Here is a 19787-nt window from a genome sequence, read left to right as displayed (position 1 = left end):
GCATGAAGTTACGCCTGGAGAAACACTTTGAGGTGTTCATATTTACATTGGAGCTTGAATTCCTCTTTAATTCAGAAGAAAAGATCAATCCTTTTTAAACTGACCTTGTAAACACTTAATTCCTAATGCAAATTTAATTCTGAATTGAACACACACACAATTTTTTATTATTATTATTATTACTCACCTTAGTTACAAAAGTTGCTCATTGAGAACACCTGCTGGTCAATATTTACCCCAAAAAATGCATCTTAGGAACACAAATTAAGCAACAGTTTTATTTCTTAAACATATTACAAACCAAAAATTCAAATAAGAAGTTCAATTAAACAAAAAGTTACTCAACAATTTACAATTTTTTTGGAAATACAGCCAAACAAATCGGTTAGTAAATTATTGCCACTTGGTGTGAAAGGCTGAATACATGTAAAAGGAAATAAGTCCCATTTTTAATTAAAAAATAAATAGATAAATAAAAAATAGTATTAATGCTTGGGACAAAAACACTTATTTGCCCGCCCCAAAAGTTTAAAACCTATGCTTGAGGTAGAAAGTGGTCTCTTGAGACCTTCCTAATATAAAGCTGGGCACTAACCAGTTCATAGACAGAATAGTATATACCAGCATCATGTGGTGGTAAGGAAACCGTGGTGGTTGCATGTCTTCATTGATCCAGGCCACCTCAGAGTTCTTTTTTAAGGATTATAAAACATGAAACTCATGCACCAAGTGTGTCAGCAGAAGAAATGGTAAACCGCTGTGTAACCTCAGTTTAACATAACTACATTTAAAAAAGCCTGTTACAGTTTGTAAGCCACAATATGGCGACTCTCTCCGTTATGATCAGTGGTGTGATGTTTAATTACAAACAGATTTTTTGGACACTTCTCTGATATTTTAGTTCTAACCTTAGCAAGTGCAACAAAACCAGAACCATTTTGTTTTAAAATAGCGCTCATTTTTTTTATTTATTTTTTTCAAAGCATTCTGCTGAATATAAATGGACATTGTGTATGTATGTTTGCTTTAATTACAGCCAAGGGCAGCGTTTAACTTTTTATCACAATCAGAAATGACATGCAAATAGAAGCAGTTACGTGTATGAATGCATGTATGCGTTTTGAGTTTTTTGCACTTTGGGAAATAAACCCATTTGACCTGGCTGTCAAATGAGTCAACCTGTCAAACCAAGTAAATATGTCTCTTGAACTATTTTTTTAATCCTGGTGTTATTTCTGAAAAGATGTTTTAGGATGATTCAGTGTTGATTGGTTTTTTTTTTTTCTTAAAATGTGCTCAACTGGGGAAATGCTCCTTGTCAGGTAAGGGTTAAAAAAAAAAAAAAAAAAAAAAGCACACAGATGGGTTTCCAGGTTTTATTGCTCAGTAACAGTTAACAGTTCATTCAGTTAGCTTAGCTCTGTGTAGCTCCTCTGAAGGAGTGGAGACAATCAGATAGCACGTCTAGCTCATGCAAAACAGGTGTGATTAATCACATGCACCACACCTGGGATTGATTACCCACTGAGTCCATCCAAGGGGGGTCATCCAATGGTTTTATCTTAGGTGCATTTCCAAACAAAAAGCAGATTCATCTTGATACAAAAGGACTACCAATTCTATTTTTAGCTTCTCTACAATGCTAAACTACGGTGGCTGGGAAGTGTCAGGTGAATGCATTTACAGAAACGAACACAAATGCAAAAAGGTCACAACACGAATGCAAACCGGCCACAACGGAAGTGTTTCCGACGGACCGGTATTACAGTCGGACGGGTATTATGATGTGATGGCCTGATATGAAAAATATAAGAGTATCCTAATCAACTTTCACTTACTTTCATACGCGTTTCGATGTCTTCTTCTTGTTCTTAACTGTTCTGGTGGGTTAAAAACATCCGCCAGAAACGTGTCCGTCTGTAATACCGGTCCGTCAGAAACACTTCCGTTGCGGAAACCCGGTGGCCGGGAAGTGTCAGGTGAATGCATTTAAAGAAATGAACACAAATGCAAAAAGGTCACAACACAAAATGGCCACAACGGAAGTGTTTCCGACGGACCGGTATTACAGACGGACACGTTTCTGGCAGATGTTTACGCGTATGAAAGTAAGTGAAAGTTGATTAGGATACTCTTATATTTTTCATATCAGGCTATCATATCATAATACCCGTCCGACTGTAATACCGGTCCGTCGGAAACACTTCCGTTGTGCCCGGTTTGCATTCGTGTTGTGACCTGTTTGCATTCGTGTTCGTTTCTGTAAATGCATTCACCTGACACTTCCCAGCCACCGTACTAAACAGTGTCAAATCCATTATCATGTAAAAGAAGTGTATTTTGGCCCCCTGTGATCAAGATGTCCATGACCAAAAATTTGTTGTTGGGGGTGGATAGAAAACGCAAAGTTCTAGCATTTTTAATGACATGAAGGTGTCCAAAATATTTATTGTTTTTCTTTCTCAGGTGATTCCTTTCCAACTCCACACAGAGCAACTGAGCCGGTAGCAGAGTCTTTAAAAGTGGACCAACACAGGAACAGTAAACTAACAGGAAGCAGTTTTACAGATTGGAGCTATGAGCACCAACATAGCGTCAACAAAACAAGCACATAGACACTTTGGTGACTGGTACAATTAATACAGTAAATTATTTTATTGATAAATGGAACCTACAGTTGTGGATGTGGGTCAGTGCCATGTTGATGAAGCCGTTAAAGAGTGTCCTATATATACATAACCATAACTATAGATAAAACTGATCATTTCAAAGTGCTTTTGTGTCTCTGGCTGGTTTAGGTGTTACTCTCCTTCTTGTTGATTTGCTGCCTCTTATATTTAAGTTTATCTTTGTATTATTTAGAGGTTTTTGCCAAGCAGCCCCTTTGATCTTTGATCTGCTTTTATTCTGTGCAACTTGGTTTGGAGGCGTCTTCCTCTTTGTGTGGATTTTGTTGTCTTTCAGGCTGTTCGAGACCTTTACAGTATTTACATTGTTCGTCACAGCTTTTGTTTTCTTGTTGGCAGATTTCACTGCAGGGTTTGTCTTCTTTGGTTGTTCTTTAGCTCCTTGCTTTGACATAATCTTCTTCGTTTGGGCATTAGCTTTTTGCCTGGTCAGCAGTTTCTCTTTCGTCCATGGCTTAAGCTTGATTTTATTCCTCGCTCCGCTGTCTGACGTTTTCCATTTGTTCCCTGTGGTTGTCTTCGTGGTCTTAGTAGCAAGATTGGGCTTGACCTGGACGTTCGTCACCTTCGGTTTAGCAGTGACTTTAATTTTTCTCGGTGGTGGTCTCGTTGGCTTTTCATTCATGTCCAACACAGTCACTGAAATGACACGGGTGTCTTTAAGTACGCATTTTTATGAAATCCATTGTTATGACTAAATAAGTTTGATGTAACCTTGGAATCTGCTTGCATGGTGTTATGCAAGATCCAACTTTTATACAATTTGGCATATGTGAAATGTAAAACTAGCTTTCTAAAGAGTGGCACTTTCAGTATATGGCTCATCAGAAAAAACTGCCCTTAATGCCATCGGAACAATAACCCCAAACGTACGATTTCAGTGCCAAGTTAGATAAAATGTCCCTTTCAAACAATGTTTCATTCAGTCTGGTATGTGTAGGCGATAAGAGATTACTTACACTCCTTAGGAACAAATGAAAATGTTTTCCCTTTAACTTTTACAGGGAGCGGCTTCTGCTTGCATTTTCCTGGGGGAGCTCTTCTGCAAAAGGTGAAAATGAATTTTCATTAACTTGGTGATACATGCAAAAAAGCAAACTCGAGCAGCAGTTGCAGTTGTTGAGTTATTTCATTTTCTGTTCTAGAAGAACTTCATCCTCTAGAGTATTTCATAATGCTGATTTTTAAAAAATGTATTAAAACACTTTGAAATCAACACATATCTGTTCATATAAAATGCTAAATGTCCAAAGACTACATATAAGAGTTATCCCGATAAGTGATAACTTCAAATTCTGAAGAAAACAATGGATTTTAGTGTTTTTACTCCAGACATCGTAACTTTTACTTCCAGACTTAGCTTTGCAATCACAGTACGTGCTTTTTCTGCAGGTTTCTGACAGTTCACAAAAATGGGGGCATCATTGAGATAACTCTGCATTCCTAAAGAAACACAGTGGTTACAGACACTTGATGGCTGTCTGGCAATAATGTACCATCATGTAGGAATGTAAGTCAAGATTGCCTTATGGTCCATGATTGGACGTGTGGTGCAGCAGAAATGTTAGAGATTGGCTTCAGGGCCTGAATTGACAGAGAATTGAAGGATTATGAGTCTATTATAATTTACTTGATTTAGGTGCCAGTGTTATACAGTGTTGTGGTGACTATAAAATCATCCTTCTCGTCTGAATGTGGACACCAAAGAATCTAGATTAAACCCATGCAAACTCCCTTGAACCCATGTTTAATGCAACGTAAGGCAGTTGCTCTACCTGTTTTTTATTTTTTATTTTATTCATATCAAGGTTTCCATTATAATTTCAGTTTAATCTACACCTTGCAACATGGCACAGAGAGCCTACCCTATGCTCTGACACTCCCGGTACGCAGACGCTGTCCTTTTGCATTATTCACCTTCGACGAGGACACCTGAACTCGTGTTTTTTTTTTTATCCTCATATTTAACCTTAAAGCTGATTTCCGGAGTTTCTGAAACATCTATGTTTATGTATGATTAATTTGAAATGCGAAAAAATACCTAACTAGTCTTTTACTATGATCTACTGCCGGTGGTCATTTATATACATTAATGTATATATATAAGTCCCTCCTTCGTCCTATAGACCCCTATACAAATGAAAACAATCGCTGAGTGCGCCCAGCCAATAGGCTTCGACTTCCTGTTTTTGAGACTGTCAATCAAAGTGAATGTGGAACTGTGCACGAAAACAAAGACGTGTGTCACAATAGCAAACAGGTAAATATGATTTTGGCTCTTACCTGACCCATAGACCTAAATCAATGCGACTTTGTTATGTTCCGTGATGCGCGTGCAGAAAAGAAGAGGTGTGGCTTCAGGTAGATTGGCAGAGGCAGTGGGAGGAAGTGAAGCGGTTTAGGGCGGGACATCAAGACATTTCTCAGAAACACTGGATAACAGCTTTAACATAATATGTTTTGGTCTAATAGTAATCCTGTAAGTCATGAGTTCCTGAGTATTGTTTTCTTATAACCCATTTAAAGACATGGATGCAATTGGAAAGAGCTGGGTTTTTTCTGCACATTAACAACACGTGTTTGGCTGTGACTCTGCGGTGAGTTGAGGTCGACGGCTGCGCATGGTGAACAGAGATACAGCTCATGTTTTACTGAGAAGTTAAGCTGTCATTTAACGTATTCCCATCCTATTAATATGGAACATGGAATAACTGCATTTCTCAGTGGTTAAATGTTGTTTTGGAGAAAGGTAACTCTAAAACACTATAACATGAACATCTTTTTTTATCTCTGTAACAGTGGGGTTGTTGCAAACACCACCCACCAGCACTCCTATAAATAAAATACATATGAACACCTTGAAGGATCCATGAATTTGAACACGGTGCCATAAGGTGACAGGCTGCTTGGATTCGCTGTGGCAAGAAAATACAGCTCCCCTGCAAAAACAGAAACAGCTTGTCAGTGTATTTGCCCAAAGCAATGCTAAACGCTGAGAGAGATGAGGCTAATATCACCTGCTTCGTCCTCAGCGAAGGAGATGATGAACTTGTGGTAATGGTTGATAAGTCCAGGAAAAGAACAAGTCTTCTTGGTGCCCATGCACACACTCCTCTCTTTCCAGTTCCCAGTTGTCCTGTCTTCCTCTAATGCCATGATTCGACTACAATGTAAAGAGGCGTACAACATAGCGTAACAGTCGATATCGATCTGCATACATACAGGTACGGTACATAGGAATTCTTGTAGTATTAGTCACTCTGCGAAAGGGGACATGAGGTAAGCTTACACAAGGGCGTTTTACCTACTGATGATGTGTAGCTGCAGCAGTAATCATTCAAATATACATATATATAGATATTGCAAAATAAACCAAAAGATGTAGAAGTTTGCATCTACACTGTTGTTACATTATGTTAACTATAGGTGGTCATGAAGCACAAACACAAGACCCCCAAGTACCTTATTTGTGGTGTATGAAGACAGAGTCAATAGTAATCTTGACTAGGGAACTTAATTACCAGAACAAGTATTCAGATTTGTGTTCTAATTCATTAGTAATCAAATAAACCCCAATTTTGTCCATCTTGTTCTCTTATTACAAACAAAAACATTTTCATTTGTATGTGTAGCGCAACTTAGAAATGTTTCTCTAACTAACCTTAAAGTATTTAAGGATCACAACAATCTGATCACTAGAGCGAACATGGGCTTGTCCGTAAACAGTGGAATTTTCTGGTTCAGGAAGAAATTCAAATTCTGATGCAGCTGGTTATGATCCGCATAAACAGGACTGAACCATAACATAACCTAACCACTAGAGCAGACATGGGCTCGTCTGTGAACGGTTGCATTTACACACCTTGGAGACGCTGTTAGCTTAAGTATTGACTAGGCTACTGGGAGTGAGGTCCAAGGCCAAGGCAGGCTGACTTGATAATACTGTATCATGTTTTTCCGCAGTCAGTGCCTTCTCCTCGCCTTTCTCTGTCGTCTCTATTTCAGGTGTTGTGAAGATGATGGCAGTTCCTGATCTGTGGTTCACGGCTCAACTAGTCTGGGACACTCTGATGTTCTATCTCTCTATCCTGTTCTGTTGGTCCTTCTGTCCACTAACCCCAACCAGTCGCCGCAGGTGGCTGCCACCTCTGAACCTGGTTCTGCTGGAGATTTCTTCCTGTTAAAAGGGAGTTGTTTCTTCCCACTGTCGCTAAAGGCTTGTTCATGTGGATCTTGTTGGGTTTACTCTTTCTTATTATGAATTTTATATTTTGATAAGCGCATTGAGATGACTTTGTTGTAAATTGCACTATACAAAAAAGTTTAATTGAATTGAATTGAATTTCCACACAACTGACATTGTTTCTTCCAATCAAACTGCCGAAAACAATCTACTTGAATTTCTTAAAATGACCTCCATAGTAGCAGAGCATGTTTAACGAGTATGAGTGGTGTAGTCGTTTTAGGTTAGTTTGTCTGTCCAATTCTGAAATATCTCCCTTTGTGAACTCTAGCTATGAACAAAAACCTAAACATTTTAAAGGATTCATTTGGTATTTCCAGATGCAACTAATCTAAGTTTTAAATATGTAATAGTTTGATAGATAAATGTTCATTTCTGTCCGTTTTCCCTTGATATATATGTTTTTATTCCTTCTCACAAAGCTGCTGTGCTGTAGTAATTCCAAATAGAGGTCTCGGCCATAAATATAAACCTTTTATTCAGAGTAGATGTAGGAAGCAATACTATAATGTATCAATGTTGCTAAAAGAATTTCCTCCGAACCTTAATTGTAGACTACCCACACTTTTAAAACAGGAGGTTAAAAAAAAGAAGCATAAAATCTAACTAAACCTGTGGAAAACCGTCTGCCTTTGCCCTGCTGCTAAAAACAGCTGAGATTAATTTAAGTTTTATTCGATCCCTGTTGGCTCAATTCAAAACAAGCTTACCCACTCATAAAGTCTCCAAAAATGTAGAGGCCGTTTAGATTGGGAGATTCACATCCTCTGTACACATAACCTCCTGTCACAGACTTCCCAACATGATGGCTGTATGCAAATATAGGAAGGATGTCATCTGTTCATGCAAAGAAAGATTTCTTAAGTTCAAATAAAATCAATTAACAAAAAGCATCAAAAAATTGTATTTAAACAAATCTCCGAATACTGACTCAGGGATGAGTTATGGCACAGCTTCATGTCATAGCACTCGAAGCCTTCTTTGGCCCTCCAACCGTAGTTTCCTCCCTTTTCGATAATGTCTATTTCTTCAAAGCGGTTTTGACCGACGTCCCCACAAAATATCCGCCCCTTGCCGTGGCGGTGCACTGGGTCTCCTCGGTCCACAGAGCACCGCCACATGTTTCGGACGCCATACGCAAACACCTCTGGTCGAGCGTGTGCATCTGTGGTGAAGGGATTATCGGGTGGAATGCTGTATGGTTCTAAACTGGTGTTGCTTCCATCCACATCGATACGGAGTACTTTTCCAAGGAGAGCACTCCTGAAAAACAGCCAAACAGATAAGAACACATACATTAATTCCTTTGACATGAACACAACACGCCTTTAGGTCAGCCCTAAATCTTGGTTTTTAGAGCAATAATAAGTTTCAATGGTGGTAAGGGTTCCAAAAAACCGCAAACACTGACTAAATTACTTGTGGTAAAACTGTTACTTTACCATTTGAATCAACCAAAACTTTTCTCCTGCTCTACTTTGGCCAGCTTGACTAAGAATCCATGGACTCTGCCCTGCATTGGTTGTTTAAATGCTAATTTTAACAAACAGGTAAAGTGCGAGCTGGTCTCTTCAGAGATCCCCTACAGGCTGTAGACTCTTACTTGTTTTGTGCATTGCCATGTTTTCCAAACGGATCTCCGGCTTTTCCACCATCTCCGGTGAAGATGTATAAATAACCATCCAGACCGAACAGCAGTTGGCCTCCGTTGTGGTTTGCAGCAGGTTCCTCAATCTCCAAAATGACTCTGTGTACAAAAAAAAAATCACCTCATCAGAACAAACTACCAAACTACTAAACACACTGGTGGAAAATAAAAACAATTGTACTCCATTCCCTTTTAGGTATAACAGGCTCAGGTGGTTAATTGAAGGGTCATCTACTGAGGTTGGAGGTCTAATCCCAAGGTTATACCTGTCTGTGTGTTGAAATGTTCATCGGCAGGACTCCTAACCCTAAATTGCTCCCAAAAGTTGATTAACGCCTTGCATGATACCTCTATCACCACTAGTGTGTGAATGGGTAAATGTGTCTGATGGGACTCGATGAAACCCCCCGAACAGTCCTCGGACCATTCAGTTTGGAATAGGGAATCAAGGGCAAGGCACGGGCCAACGCACGTCGATCAGGTTTCACCACACCGTGCACATTCTTGATCAAGAGAGTTTGTGACTGTAGGGTGCAAAACAATGTGATCGTCACATCTGGGGGCCATGTCATCAACATTGACGTCAGAATTTTAGAATAAGGACCAATCTGAGCATTAATACAAAAAAGATCCAAGGTTTTTTGTTTGTTTGTTTGTTTTTTGAGAAATTGTGTGTATTATTGTTGTCATTTTGTGTTTTTAGATTCATTTCTGTGTGTCTTTGTTGTGGTTTGGTAATATAAAGCTAGACATTTCAACACAGCTGAAATATATTCACATAAACAATCCAAGCTGTGAACGCTGAACTCCAAAAGTTATGATCAATAGCATAAGACATGATTATCAATGACAGGCAGGGAAGAAAAACACAACTAAAGGGGAAGTGAAACAATTTGTCAAATGGATGTATTTTGATTAAATGGTGATAAAGCATTATTGTTTATTAGTTTTGTCGGATTTTTGTTAATGAGGGCAATGCAAGTTTAATCTTTACGACAAACAAACCAACTGCGTAGCTAAACTAGCAGGGGTGAATAGCTGATCCCTTAACAGCTGATAACCATAAACAAACCGGCCTTTTTTGAGCTGCTAGTCCAGAATGCAGAAAAGGAGAAGTACACACAGCCAGTAAAGTGAAACTGTGAATGGCTCATTAAATCATTCAAGACCAGTGTCTATGCACTGAACGGTGTCTGTCAATCCTGTGATGTCACAAAATTAAACATTAATGCTTTATTGCCATTTATTTAAAAATGTAAATCCATTAGTTAAAATGTTTCACTTCCCCTTTAATTGATTTCCATTCATCCAGATACTTGAAATACGCCCCAGAGGTCGAGTTGCATACACAGATCTGTCCTCAAGCACTATGATGCAGATCTGCATACCTGACCTCAGTCACCTCGTGCCATCTTTCACTGCACACTTTATGGCTTTGTGTTTATTTTTATTGCTGCAAATTGATTCCCGAGAAAAGCCTGTCTGAACTCTTACATGATAAGAACTATTAAAGGAGACATATCATGCTTTTAAATCCTTCCTTTTTACATATAAATCATACAGTTGTGGTCAATATAAAGCGGAACTGCAATGCTTGGGTCTGAATTCCTCATTATTATAGCTCCACAGACCCCTTTTCTCCCCCTTTTCTGATGTGCTTCTGAGAGCAACTCGTTTTGGTGCGGTCTCTTTAAATGCAAATGAGACACTCCATACCCCGCCCCCTCTCCAGGTTGCAGAGGTGACACTCGGTACAACTCCACCCTGTTTGGCCATTTTTGTAGTTTGATAGAAGAGATACGATTATCTAGCGGCGCAGAAAAAGTTTATTCACACGTTATTTACAAAATGTCAACAACAGAAGACTTGTCCATCCAGCATTACATGTTCGAGCCAGAGTCGGACCCGGCGAAGCAAGATGAAAATGTAGATGATGAACCTCCAGAACCCTAATAAGTGAGCTAACACAAGCACCGAGCTAACGCTTGCACCAAGCTAACGTCACGAAATGCATTTTAATACAGTCTTTTCGGAGACAAAAATGGCAAAATGAAATGACTAATGAAAACTTTAGACTTAAATTAAATCACGTAGGCCATATCATCAAGGATCTAAAACGAGCACACAGCGCTAACATATGAAGACGGTGCAACTGCTAATGCTAACAAAACAATGACAGGGACGTCTTATCATCACACTTTTTAGCGTTATTTACAGCTTACCGAAGTGCTCTGTTCGTCGTCTCCAAAGATAGAAGGAATTGAACCCTCAATCAGACAAAGTCTTGCGGCAAATCCTTCTTTATACTGGTGGAGGTTGCAGAAGCAGTCATCCTTGAAGTGCTTCGCGCACACAAAAATGACCTTACCCACAGATGTGGGTACATTTCCATAAAAAATAAAACTCAACCAGGCACTTCGAAAAGGTTCTGATGTTGGTAGACGGTGTAATGAAGCGTGTGGGTTACTACGTCCAACAACCAAACATTTTGACTAATCCTCTCGTAACGTCGGCATCCTTGGGCCCAAATAACACTTTTACGATGTTTAAAGCACAGAAAAGTGAATTTAGCGCAACATGGGCCCTTTAACTAGCTACTCATTACCTTCTATACCTCTCTATTAAGGATACACATCGTTAACTGGTTTCGTTTGGGAACCGGTTCTTAGTCAAACGATTCTTTGGAATCGCTAACAAAAAACCCTTTACGATTCCACTGTCAATTGTTCCCGGGCTGCGCCGCAACTGTAAACAAAAGTGCCCCACTTGCAAATTTGCGGTGATGTCACACACACAAGCCGCTGCAGAGCAGAGGTGAGCTTCTTACTGCATTTCACAAAGAAGGACGACACCTCGGGGATCGTCACCTATAATTCCCGCAGGAGGGATCTGTGCGTCACACAACCAATATGTCCAAACAATTGGCCACACAACACTTAGCAGCACCAGTGCTAGCACTAGCACAGCAGGTAGAATTAAACAACTGGCTAACGTTGTGTGATAATGATTGAAAATTAGGTTAACCTATTATTCTAAACCAATAGCCACTTGACTTGTGGACTCATTTTACTCATTTGAGTAGTGTTTATTCTCAGCGGTGAATAATTAAGATTAATTATCAATAAACTTGATATTCATTTTTAATAAACCAGATTGTATTCTTTTCTGTACTCATGTACTACTTGTTTTTCAGCCTATTTGGGAATTGATAAGAGAATCGACAAAAAAAAAAACAAAAAAAAAACGGATCGATAAGCAGGACTCGATAAAGCATCGGTATCGCTAAATCCTTATCAATATACATCCCTACTCTCTATTCACTCTTCTTTCATCACAGATTGTAGAGCCCACATGTGCTAGTTTTTATAAAAGGGGCGGGGCTAACAGTGCTTCGTTGTGATGCAAGATCGTCCCAAAATGTCACATGATCTTGTTCTCAGCCAATAGCAAAAATCAATTGTAATAGCCTGGTTTCAACCCATAGAGGGCAGTCACTCTGACATTTGACAACAAAATATGCCAAATTGAAATACTTTGACTAAAATGTTGAGAGTTGGACCAGGAACAATCAACAGCATTACTTCATACCCAAATACATTTGTATTCAGCAGAAAAAAAAAGTGGTTTTGGGGTATCATTACATTACAGCTGTAACATTCGCTCTGTTCACCTTTCTGTGTGATGATCAGCCATGTTCATGTCAGACTCAGACACCCTTATCTCACTGATTCTGATTTTCTCCGCTTTATAATTGAACTGAATGGAGTAGTAGATGAAGAAGCGTCCATTGTTCCTGTAGTTTGGGTGGAAGGCCATACCAAGGAAACCCCTCTCGTCGCCCAGCCAGGGAGTGGTCATCACCTCCCCGCTAATATCCAGGAAAGGCTGCTCCAACCGGCTGCCGTCGTGCAGGTAGACCCAAACAAAGCCCACCTGCTCTGCTATGAACATGCGGTGTGTGTCGTCATTGCTGTGCAGCATCAACACAGGGTTCCTGAGATTGTTGGCCACCTCAGTCAGGCACAGCTGGAGACACCCCTTGGGGTCCTCCACCACTTGTCCCAGGTTACCGTTGAGGTCGGTGCTCTTCAAGACGTTGGGATAGCAGTAATCTTGATCGGGAAGGTCGACCGTGGTGCAGAAGGTGGTTGAGTCTCGCTCTGACGCCTGCAGCAGCACTTTGTTCTCCGTCAGGTATTTCAGCACATGGAGACATTTGCTGTGGAACTTGGAGCAGTAGCCAAAGCACAAGCCGGGGAGCTCTCGGACTGGTGTGTAGGGATCCTCAGCATCGTAGAGGTGGGCAGCGTATGGAGAGCACTCCTGGATAGGACATGTGTGAATATTTTCAAGAAGTTTCAAGGAAATGAGACAACAGAAGAAAAGAAATGTACTATTTTTAGCCAAAATTATGATTATAATGGTGACAGGGAACAACTGATCAGCTGTAGTACCTAATAATTTGGGTTTGTACTTTGGAACAACTGCAAGAATTGTCAAAAGAAATAGTTGCATCATCTGCTTTTATAGATTGTTTGGAGCACAGGCTCCAACTGGTTTTCTTTAACATTCCGATGAGCTCATTAATATATATTACCATCACCAGTGAAACCAATGAGTGTACTGCACATGTCTCACGTGTTTGTTTTTTAGCCTCAATGTAAATTTGTAGCCTCCAAAAATAGTGACTTTATGGTCTGGTAGTTATCTATGTTGGGGGTACTTTAGACCAGCGATTCTCAACTAGTGGATCGGGACCTGTAGTGGGTGGGTCGCGGACAGCTGGTCAAAAATACATAAATACCTAATGTCTCTCATGGTGGACTTGTCTCTTATTTTGAATTAAACTTTTCTTTTGACAGTCATGCTGTGAAATGCATGTTGCACAGGAAAATATATAGATTTATGTTTTAAAAAAGATTATAAATGTGTGTTTTCAACAGCTATTTTTGAGACCCCTGCTTTAGACTAGATTGTAACTTAAGAACAAAAATAGACTTACAACAGCTCGAGAGGAAGTCTGTCATTATTTCACACACACTTCACTTTCGCTGACACATCAAATCGCAGCTAAGACTTAAGTTACTAGAGTGGCCCTACTGATGTCTGCTGGGTACATTCTGGCCCTTGGTCAAATGTAATTGATGACCTGCAATGCACGAGGTTGCAACCATTGGAAACAACTAAAGAATGGGCATGACACCTGCAAGATTTGACTATTACCGCCATTTTACCAGGGTCTACCTGCACAAAGCAACTGCCTTCTGTCCATGTAAATTATCAGGACAACAGTTAGATCCGTCATAATAAAGAAGACATTTCTAATATTTAAAATTTGTAAATATGAAACAAAATACAAATAAATATTATAATATCTTAAAATTATATATATATATATATATATATAGAATACAAAAAATAGTAGACATTGTATTTACTAACAAAAACTGAGATGTTAAAGAACAATGTGAGGTAAATCAGCAATTTATGGCTGGCTTATGTGAAATGGAAATGAAATAGATTGATAAACTTAGCATGTATATGTGCAGTAAGTTGTTTTGTATTAAGCAATTACAATTCGGTGCAAAAGTAGGTTAAAACTTTTGAAAATATCTATTGTTTAAATTATGATTTTCAACTGTGTGATTTTTCTTTTTTTTTTTAGATAATAAATAAATAAATAAATAGTTTACTTGGCATAGGATGTCCTTCAGCATATCTTCACAGAGCTCCTGACCCGCAGAATCCAGCTGATCCACGATGTCCCAGAATCTCTCTGCGATCACGTTATCGGTCTCCTGGTCACAGCATCCAAACTCCTCGTACTGCCTGCAGAACTCCAGGTGCCAATGCGGTTTGAAAGGTGGCTCGAAGTCCAGACACTGTGGATGAGCCGCTGCGAAATGGAGCGACAGCAGCGGCATCACTGACGCGAAGAGGATGAGCTTCTTCGGGGCGGCCGTGCGTAAAAGCGCGCAGACGGTTACGCATCGACGGAGCGCACGAGTTTCCAGCCACCTCGTCATTTTTGTCGTCTTTCACAAAAGACCTCCGCGTTTTGCCCTCCTTTAAGTAGCGTGAGTGGTCGTGCACGATGACGCACCTGCACGGTTTCGTGCGTGTACGGTCATGCACGTGTGTCGATGAAAGTAAGATTGAACTTCCACAAAATCCCCATTAGATAAAAACAAAAAATATATATGCTGACTATAGCAATTAAACTACCTACAATTCTAAACAATGAGCCAAGAAGGGAGTACAATAGATCAATTCATAAACCAATACAAAACTCTCATTCCACACATCTTGAAAATAAATGGCACTTTATATATATATATATATATATATATATATTGATGAAGTGCATTTTTTTTTTTTTTTTTGTGAAAATCTAATAGTCAAGGCATTGCAAATAAATGCATATGTATCGTGCATTTTATACACAAGGAAATTAATTGTGCTTTAATATGCAGCCTTTAAAAGTGAAACCCATGTTAAAATGGCCAAATTATTAGGAAAGCAAGGCTGAAATTGTTAAATGTCTTGTTACTGTTGCTTGTAGGCTATAGTACTTCGGAAAACACTTTATTTTCTTTGAGACATTCTCACTTGATGATCCAAATTGCTGGTTGGATAAATGTTAAATTCTATGTACAAATTGTGAAAAACCCAAATCATAAAAAAATTTGATAACTTGTTCATTTACCATCTTTTGAATATTTAGAAAATATCAACATGTTTTGAAATGGATGAATTGTATGAACACTCCTGTTCAGTCATTGGTAGACTTTCCTTTTATCACTGAAGACGTCGCTGTCTCTCCAGCTGCTTAAATAGTGTGTAAAAACAACATATCTCTCCCACGCTCATCTAATTCAAACAAAAGACACAGAGTAGATTTATTGTTGTCAAACTTTGGCAAAGCATGGCGAATGTGGAACTAAAAGTCTGCATTTCCTCAAGCATTATGACATAATGCACTTATTCAGTCATCTTCCACTTCATCCTGACCTGTAGGGTCTGCTGGTGCCTGTATCCCAGCTCACGTCAGTCACAGGGCAGGATACACCCTGGACAACACACCAGGACATCGGCTAACATGTCTTTGGTCTGTGTGAAGGAAGCTGTAGCACCAAGGAACAAGCAGGTCAAAGAGAACATGCATCCTCAATACAGAAAGGTCACTCCAGGAGTCAAACCCTTTCAGAATTGTAGAGCAGCATGCTGGCTCATTATGTAACACTTTGTAATGGTATAACTTACCGTAGCAACACGAGGTCTGTCTGTGAAGTGCTGCAAAAACTGTAATGTAGCTATCAAAAAATAATAATAATAACTTAGCTAATTTAAATATTTAGTCAATCTGACTTTATTTCCACTAAGTGACTGATCTTTAGTTACCACAGTGAATTTCCTCTGTTGTCGACGTGAGAAAGAAACCAAAAGCGGTTTCAGAATGGAGTTTGAATTGACCTAAAGCTTATATCTAACCACTTCAGTTGGCTCTTCTTTACCCAGAGGAGCACAAGCTCTACTCTGACGTTCTCCATATTTAAAGGACTGTACGCGGTCGCCCAGTGGAGAAAATAAACCTTAGCTGCTTGTGCTCCTTATCTCCTTTTGTTGGTCATTACCAAATCGGTTGATTACTAACACTAAGAGGATAACATCCTCTGCAAAGAGCAATATAATGCACTACAAACATTTCAATTATTTTAGGCGGAGAATTTAAATCTACTGCACTCATGTCTTAGCAGTTAAAAAACATCCCAAAATCACAGTGAACCTACCCGGTCTGATATACCATAAGGACAGTAAAGCAAAAACACACCAAACGCACATTCAGGGGGCCGTGTCAAGGCACGCAAACATAAAGGCAACTGCAAAACAAACTGTAATTGTAACTGTAAAAAGTGTCTGCAAGCAACGTCCTGTTTGTGCAACATCCTACTTTTCCCAGAACATCGGCTCTCCTTTCATTGTATAGTCAGAAGCTTCTGCCAACATGTTGTGTTGGTGCAAGCACAGAAAGCAATAACTGATGGAGGTTTTTTATGGTCATGGCATACAAAACGTGTAATTAAATCCAAATGTAGCTCAGCAGCTGGTCGCACTTTATTGTTTTGAACTAATTCTAAGGTTCATGTTCCATAACAATAAATACTTTACATATTATCTGCTTTATTTTGCAATAGAAATAAAAGCCTTTTCTAATAATTATCCAACTTTTTCCTTTGAGCATAGCTTGGTAATGGGATGTTTTTACATTTTTGCCTCATAGGACAGAAATCATGGAGTTAATCTATGCACTGTGGTTAACTCTAACAGTCTTCTCATTACTCACAGAGGCTAACAGGAAGACTGCCATCTGTTTGAAGAATTTGTCGTCATTTTTGCTCAAGGGATTCTAATCATTGCTAATATAGTTGGAACTCAAACCACTCTACCATGTAATCCATTATCACTTCTTATAAGGTAAACTGTATGTGTACTCGTCAGGTTTGTCGATGAACATAAGACTGCACGTTCATTTAAAAACACCTTAAAAGTACTTTTCTGAACAATTTTCCTCCTTAAATACAACAAATGGAGCATCCCTGTTTGACGTGACATTGCAGTTATTTCTGTAGCAGTGGTTTACATTATTTATTACTATAGACAAAACAAGGATGTGTGTTGGAGCGACTTTTTGTCAGGGTCTGTTTGATTTGGTTCTGTTAAGCCCTTATGGTCCTCCTTTAGTTGTCCTCCTTGGTTCATGTTTTGTTAACGCTCTCTCTCTCTCTCTGTGCTCCCAGGTATTACTATATATATTTATATTTATCATTATTATTATTATTTTTGCTGGGTTGTTTCTTTGTTCTTTGTTTTCTTTTTTTTTTTGACTACCAAGTCAAATTCCTTGTACTGTCCTAAAAAACTGTACTGAATTAAAACATTTCTGATTCTGTGTCTCCACCTCCCAGTGACGTCAGTGTATTTGGGTTGTGAGTGATTATGCTGCATTCAATTGCACTCGGAACCCGGGAAGATCCGGGTCATCAATTTCAACCTCCGCGTTAAATGTGTTTTTCGGAAAACATGGCTGTCACAGCAAGCTGATGTTTGTTTTTATTTTTTCCAGGAGCAAAAATGCCTGCTGGGAAAATATATTAGCTCCTTGGGTAAGAGAGAGAGTGTGAAAGAAACGACATACAGTTTAAGTAGTCATAGTCAATTAATTACACCGTCATACACTCACACTACTGTGGGAACAGAATTGTTCACTCCCTTCCCCGCTTACGCCCGCCTTTTCCCCAGCCTCCCAGCCAATCAACACTCAGAACACATGTAAACAAAGAGAAAGCTGCACGTAACCATGATGCCTTCTAGGCCATGGAAAATCTCAGCATCAGTTAACCACTGAATACACACAAGTGGAACATAACCAGAACATAGAACCCAGTCTGTTACAGCATTGCAGACCAGACCGGGCGGCCCGTGCGTGGAGCGCAGACCCGACTGAAGCCCGCAATCATATCCCTGCGCTCCAGCAGCAACACAACGCCATCAGTATCCCGTCCCACTACGAGCAGAAATCACTTTAGAAATGATACCACAACAAAAGTGTTTTTGTGTTTATCAAAAAATAATGTAATAGAGATTTTTTTTTTTTTTTTTTAAAAAAAAAAGGGAAAAATGAAGCCCAAGCCCGGCCCGGCCCAACAGCTGAGCAGGAAAACTCGGGTCAGGCCAAGAATCTAAACTCTAATCACAATAGCTGCTTAAACAGTCATGTGTTTTACTGTAATGTGCAATTGTGGGGCTGAAAAAAATAACAAGGGTGTGGATAGCAAAAGAAAATCGCTAGTGATCAGCTGTTAAGTGAAGTTAGTGTCTATAGACACGCCTACTCATGAATATGCATAAGTAGGCCCCAAAACAGCCCATTTTTAGAACTGCTCAGAAAGTCACTTTTCAGATTCTAAAACTCTGGAAAACTGGTGAGTTTGGGAAAATAAACCTCAAATACTATGTTGTTGGGGTTCTTAGAACAAATGGAGATGGTGAAAAACAGCATGATACTGGACCTTTAAAGTAACAAAAAAAAAACTCATAAAGGGAGCATGAAACAACATGTCACAGCACACAAGGAGGGTAACAGTCACAATGAACCAGCAGTCATTCTATGTCCGAGCAGTCAGCTAAATAATGAGGGAGGAGTGATTGGGAATGGACCACACCTGGGGGCCAAACATGAGGCAGCTAATCACTCACAACCCAAACACATGTGACATCACTGGGAGGAGGAGACATGAGCAGGAAGACCTGGGAACACAAAGACAAAAGTTAAAACATGAAACTAGAATTGAAAACAGAATAAACAAAGACAAAAAGAGGACCACAAGGGCTAAAGACAATTAAAATCAAACAAAACCTGACTGACTCTGGTATTATAAGTCTTTTGATCAAGCTTGTAATTAAAGTTGTCTTTACCGATGTATTTTTTTTTTTCTTTTTAAACTTTTTTTACTTTTTTGTTGCAATTTTTTGAATACCAAAACATTTTTTTTGTTGATTTCTTTTTATTTACTGTAATTAATTAGTAATTCTATATTTAAAACTACTAAGGTGTTTCTTGTAAATTACATTTTTAATTTTTTCTGGGATAAATAAAGCAACCTAGTTTATAAATTATCTTCAGAACCTTCATGGCCCACGGGGGCTGCAACCCACACTTTGGGAATCACTGATTAAAGAGATTTTGTTGAGCGATATGATCTTATCCAAGTAATAAGATCTAGTTGTTGCCTTACTGTTACAATTGTTCCTTATTTACCGTAGTTCTGCTATAATTGAACTTCCAAAATAAGAGCATGCTCTAATTCATACCACACTAAATGCTTGAATGTGTCTCTATCAAGCAACACAAGGTCCAGGCACCGTCTGTTAGACATTTTTGAAAAGTATTTATTTGGACTTTGTTCTTTTCAGATATTTACTTCAAACAGCTCTTGTCGGCTGGTTTTCAATGCTCTTACAAGATCGCTGCAATTTTCCATGTTTGTTTTTGCAGTGTAAGGATGTATTTTATGAATAAAAGATGTTTGTTTTTTTTGTTGTTTTTTTTTACAATTTATTTGTGCTGTTGGTGATCTCCTGAATCTTCCCTCCTTGTCATAATTTCCTTGTTCATAATCAATATGTTGCCATGAGCTTTCAAGTGTTT

At 39.1% G+C, this 19787-nt stretch overlaps 1 protein-coding gene across 1 annotated transcript; it reads right to left on the bottom strand.

The window, feature by feature from the left end:
- Positions 1 to 5512: 5512 nt before the first annotated feature.
- On the bottom strand, positions 5513 to 14392 carry hhipl2 (HHIP-like 2). The gene is made up of 7 exons (XM_028438693.1): positions 14272 to 14392; positions 12249 to 12901; positions 8534 to 8677; positions 7862 to 8193; positions 7641 to 7767; positions 5705 to 5850; positions 5513 to 5626 (listed from the first exon to the last, which is right to left on the bottom strand). Exons 1-7 carry the CDS (start codon positions 14293 to 14295, stop codon positions 5520 to 5522), a joined length of 1533 nt encoding a protein of 510 aa, XP_028294494.1. The 5' UTR covers positions 14296 to 14392; the 3' UTR covers positions 5513 to 5519.
- Between the last annotated feature and the right edge of the window lie 5395 nt (positions 14393 to 19787).

This window comes from Gouania willdenowi, chromosome 22 (genome assembly GCF_900634775.1).
Source record: "Gouania willdenowi chromosome 22, fGouWil2.1, whole genome shotgun sequence".
Lineage (NCBI taxonomy): Eukaryota > Metazoa > Chordata > Actinopteri > Blenniiformes > Gobiesocidae > Gouania > Gouania willdenowi.
This window is presented reverse-complemented; position numbering and strand designations above follow the sequence as displayed.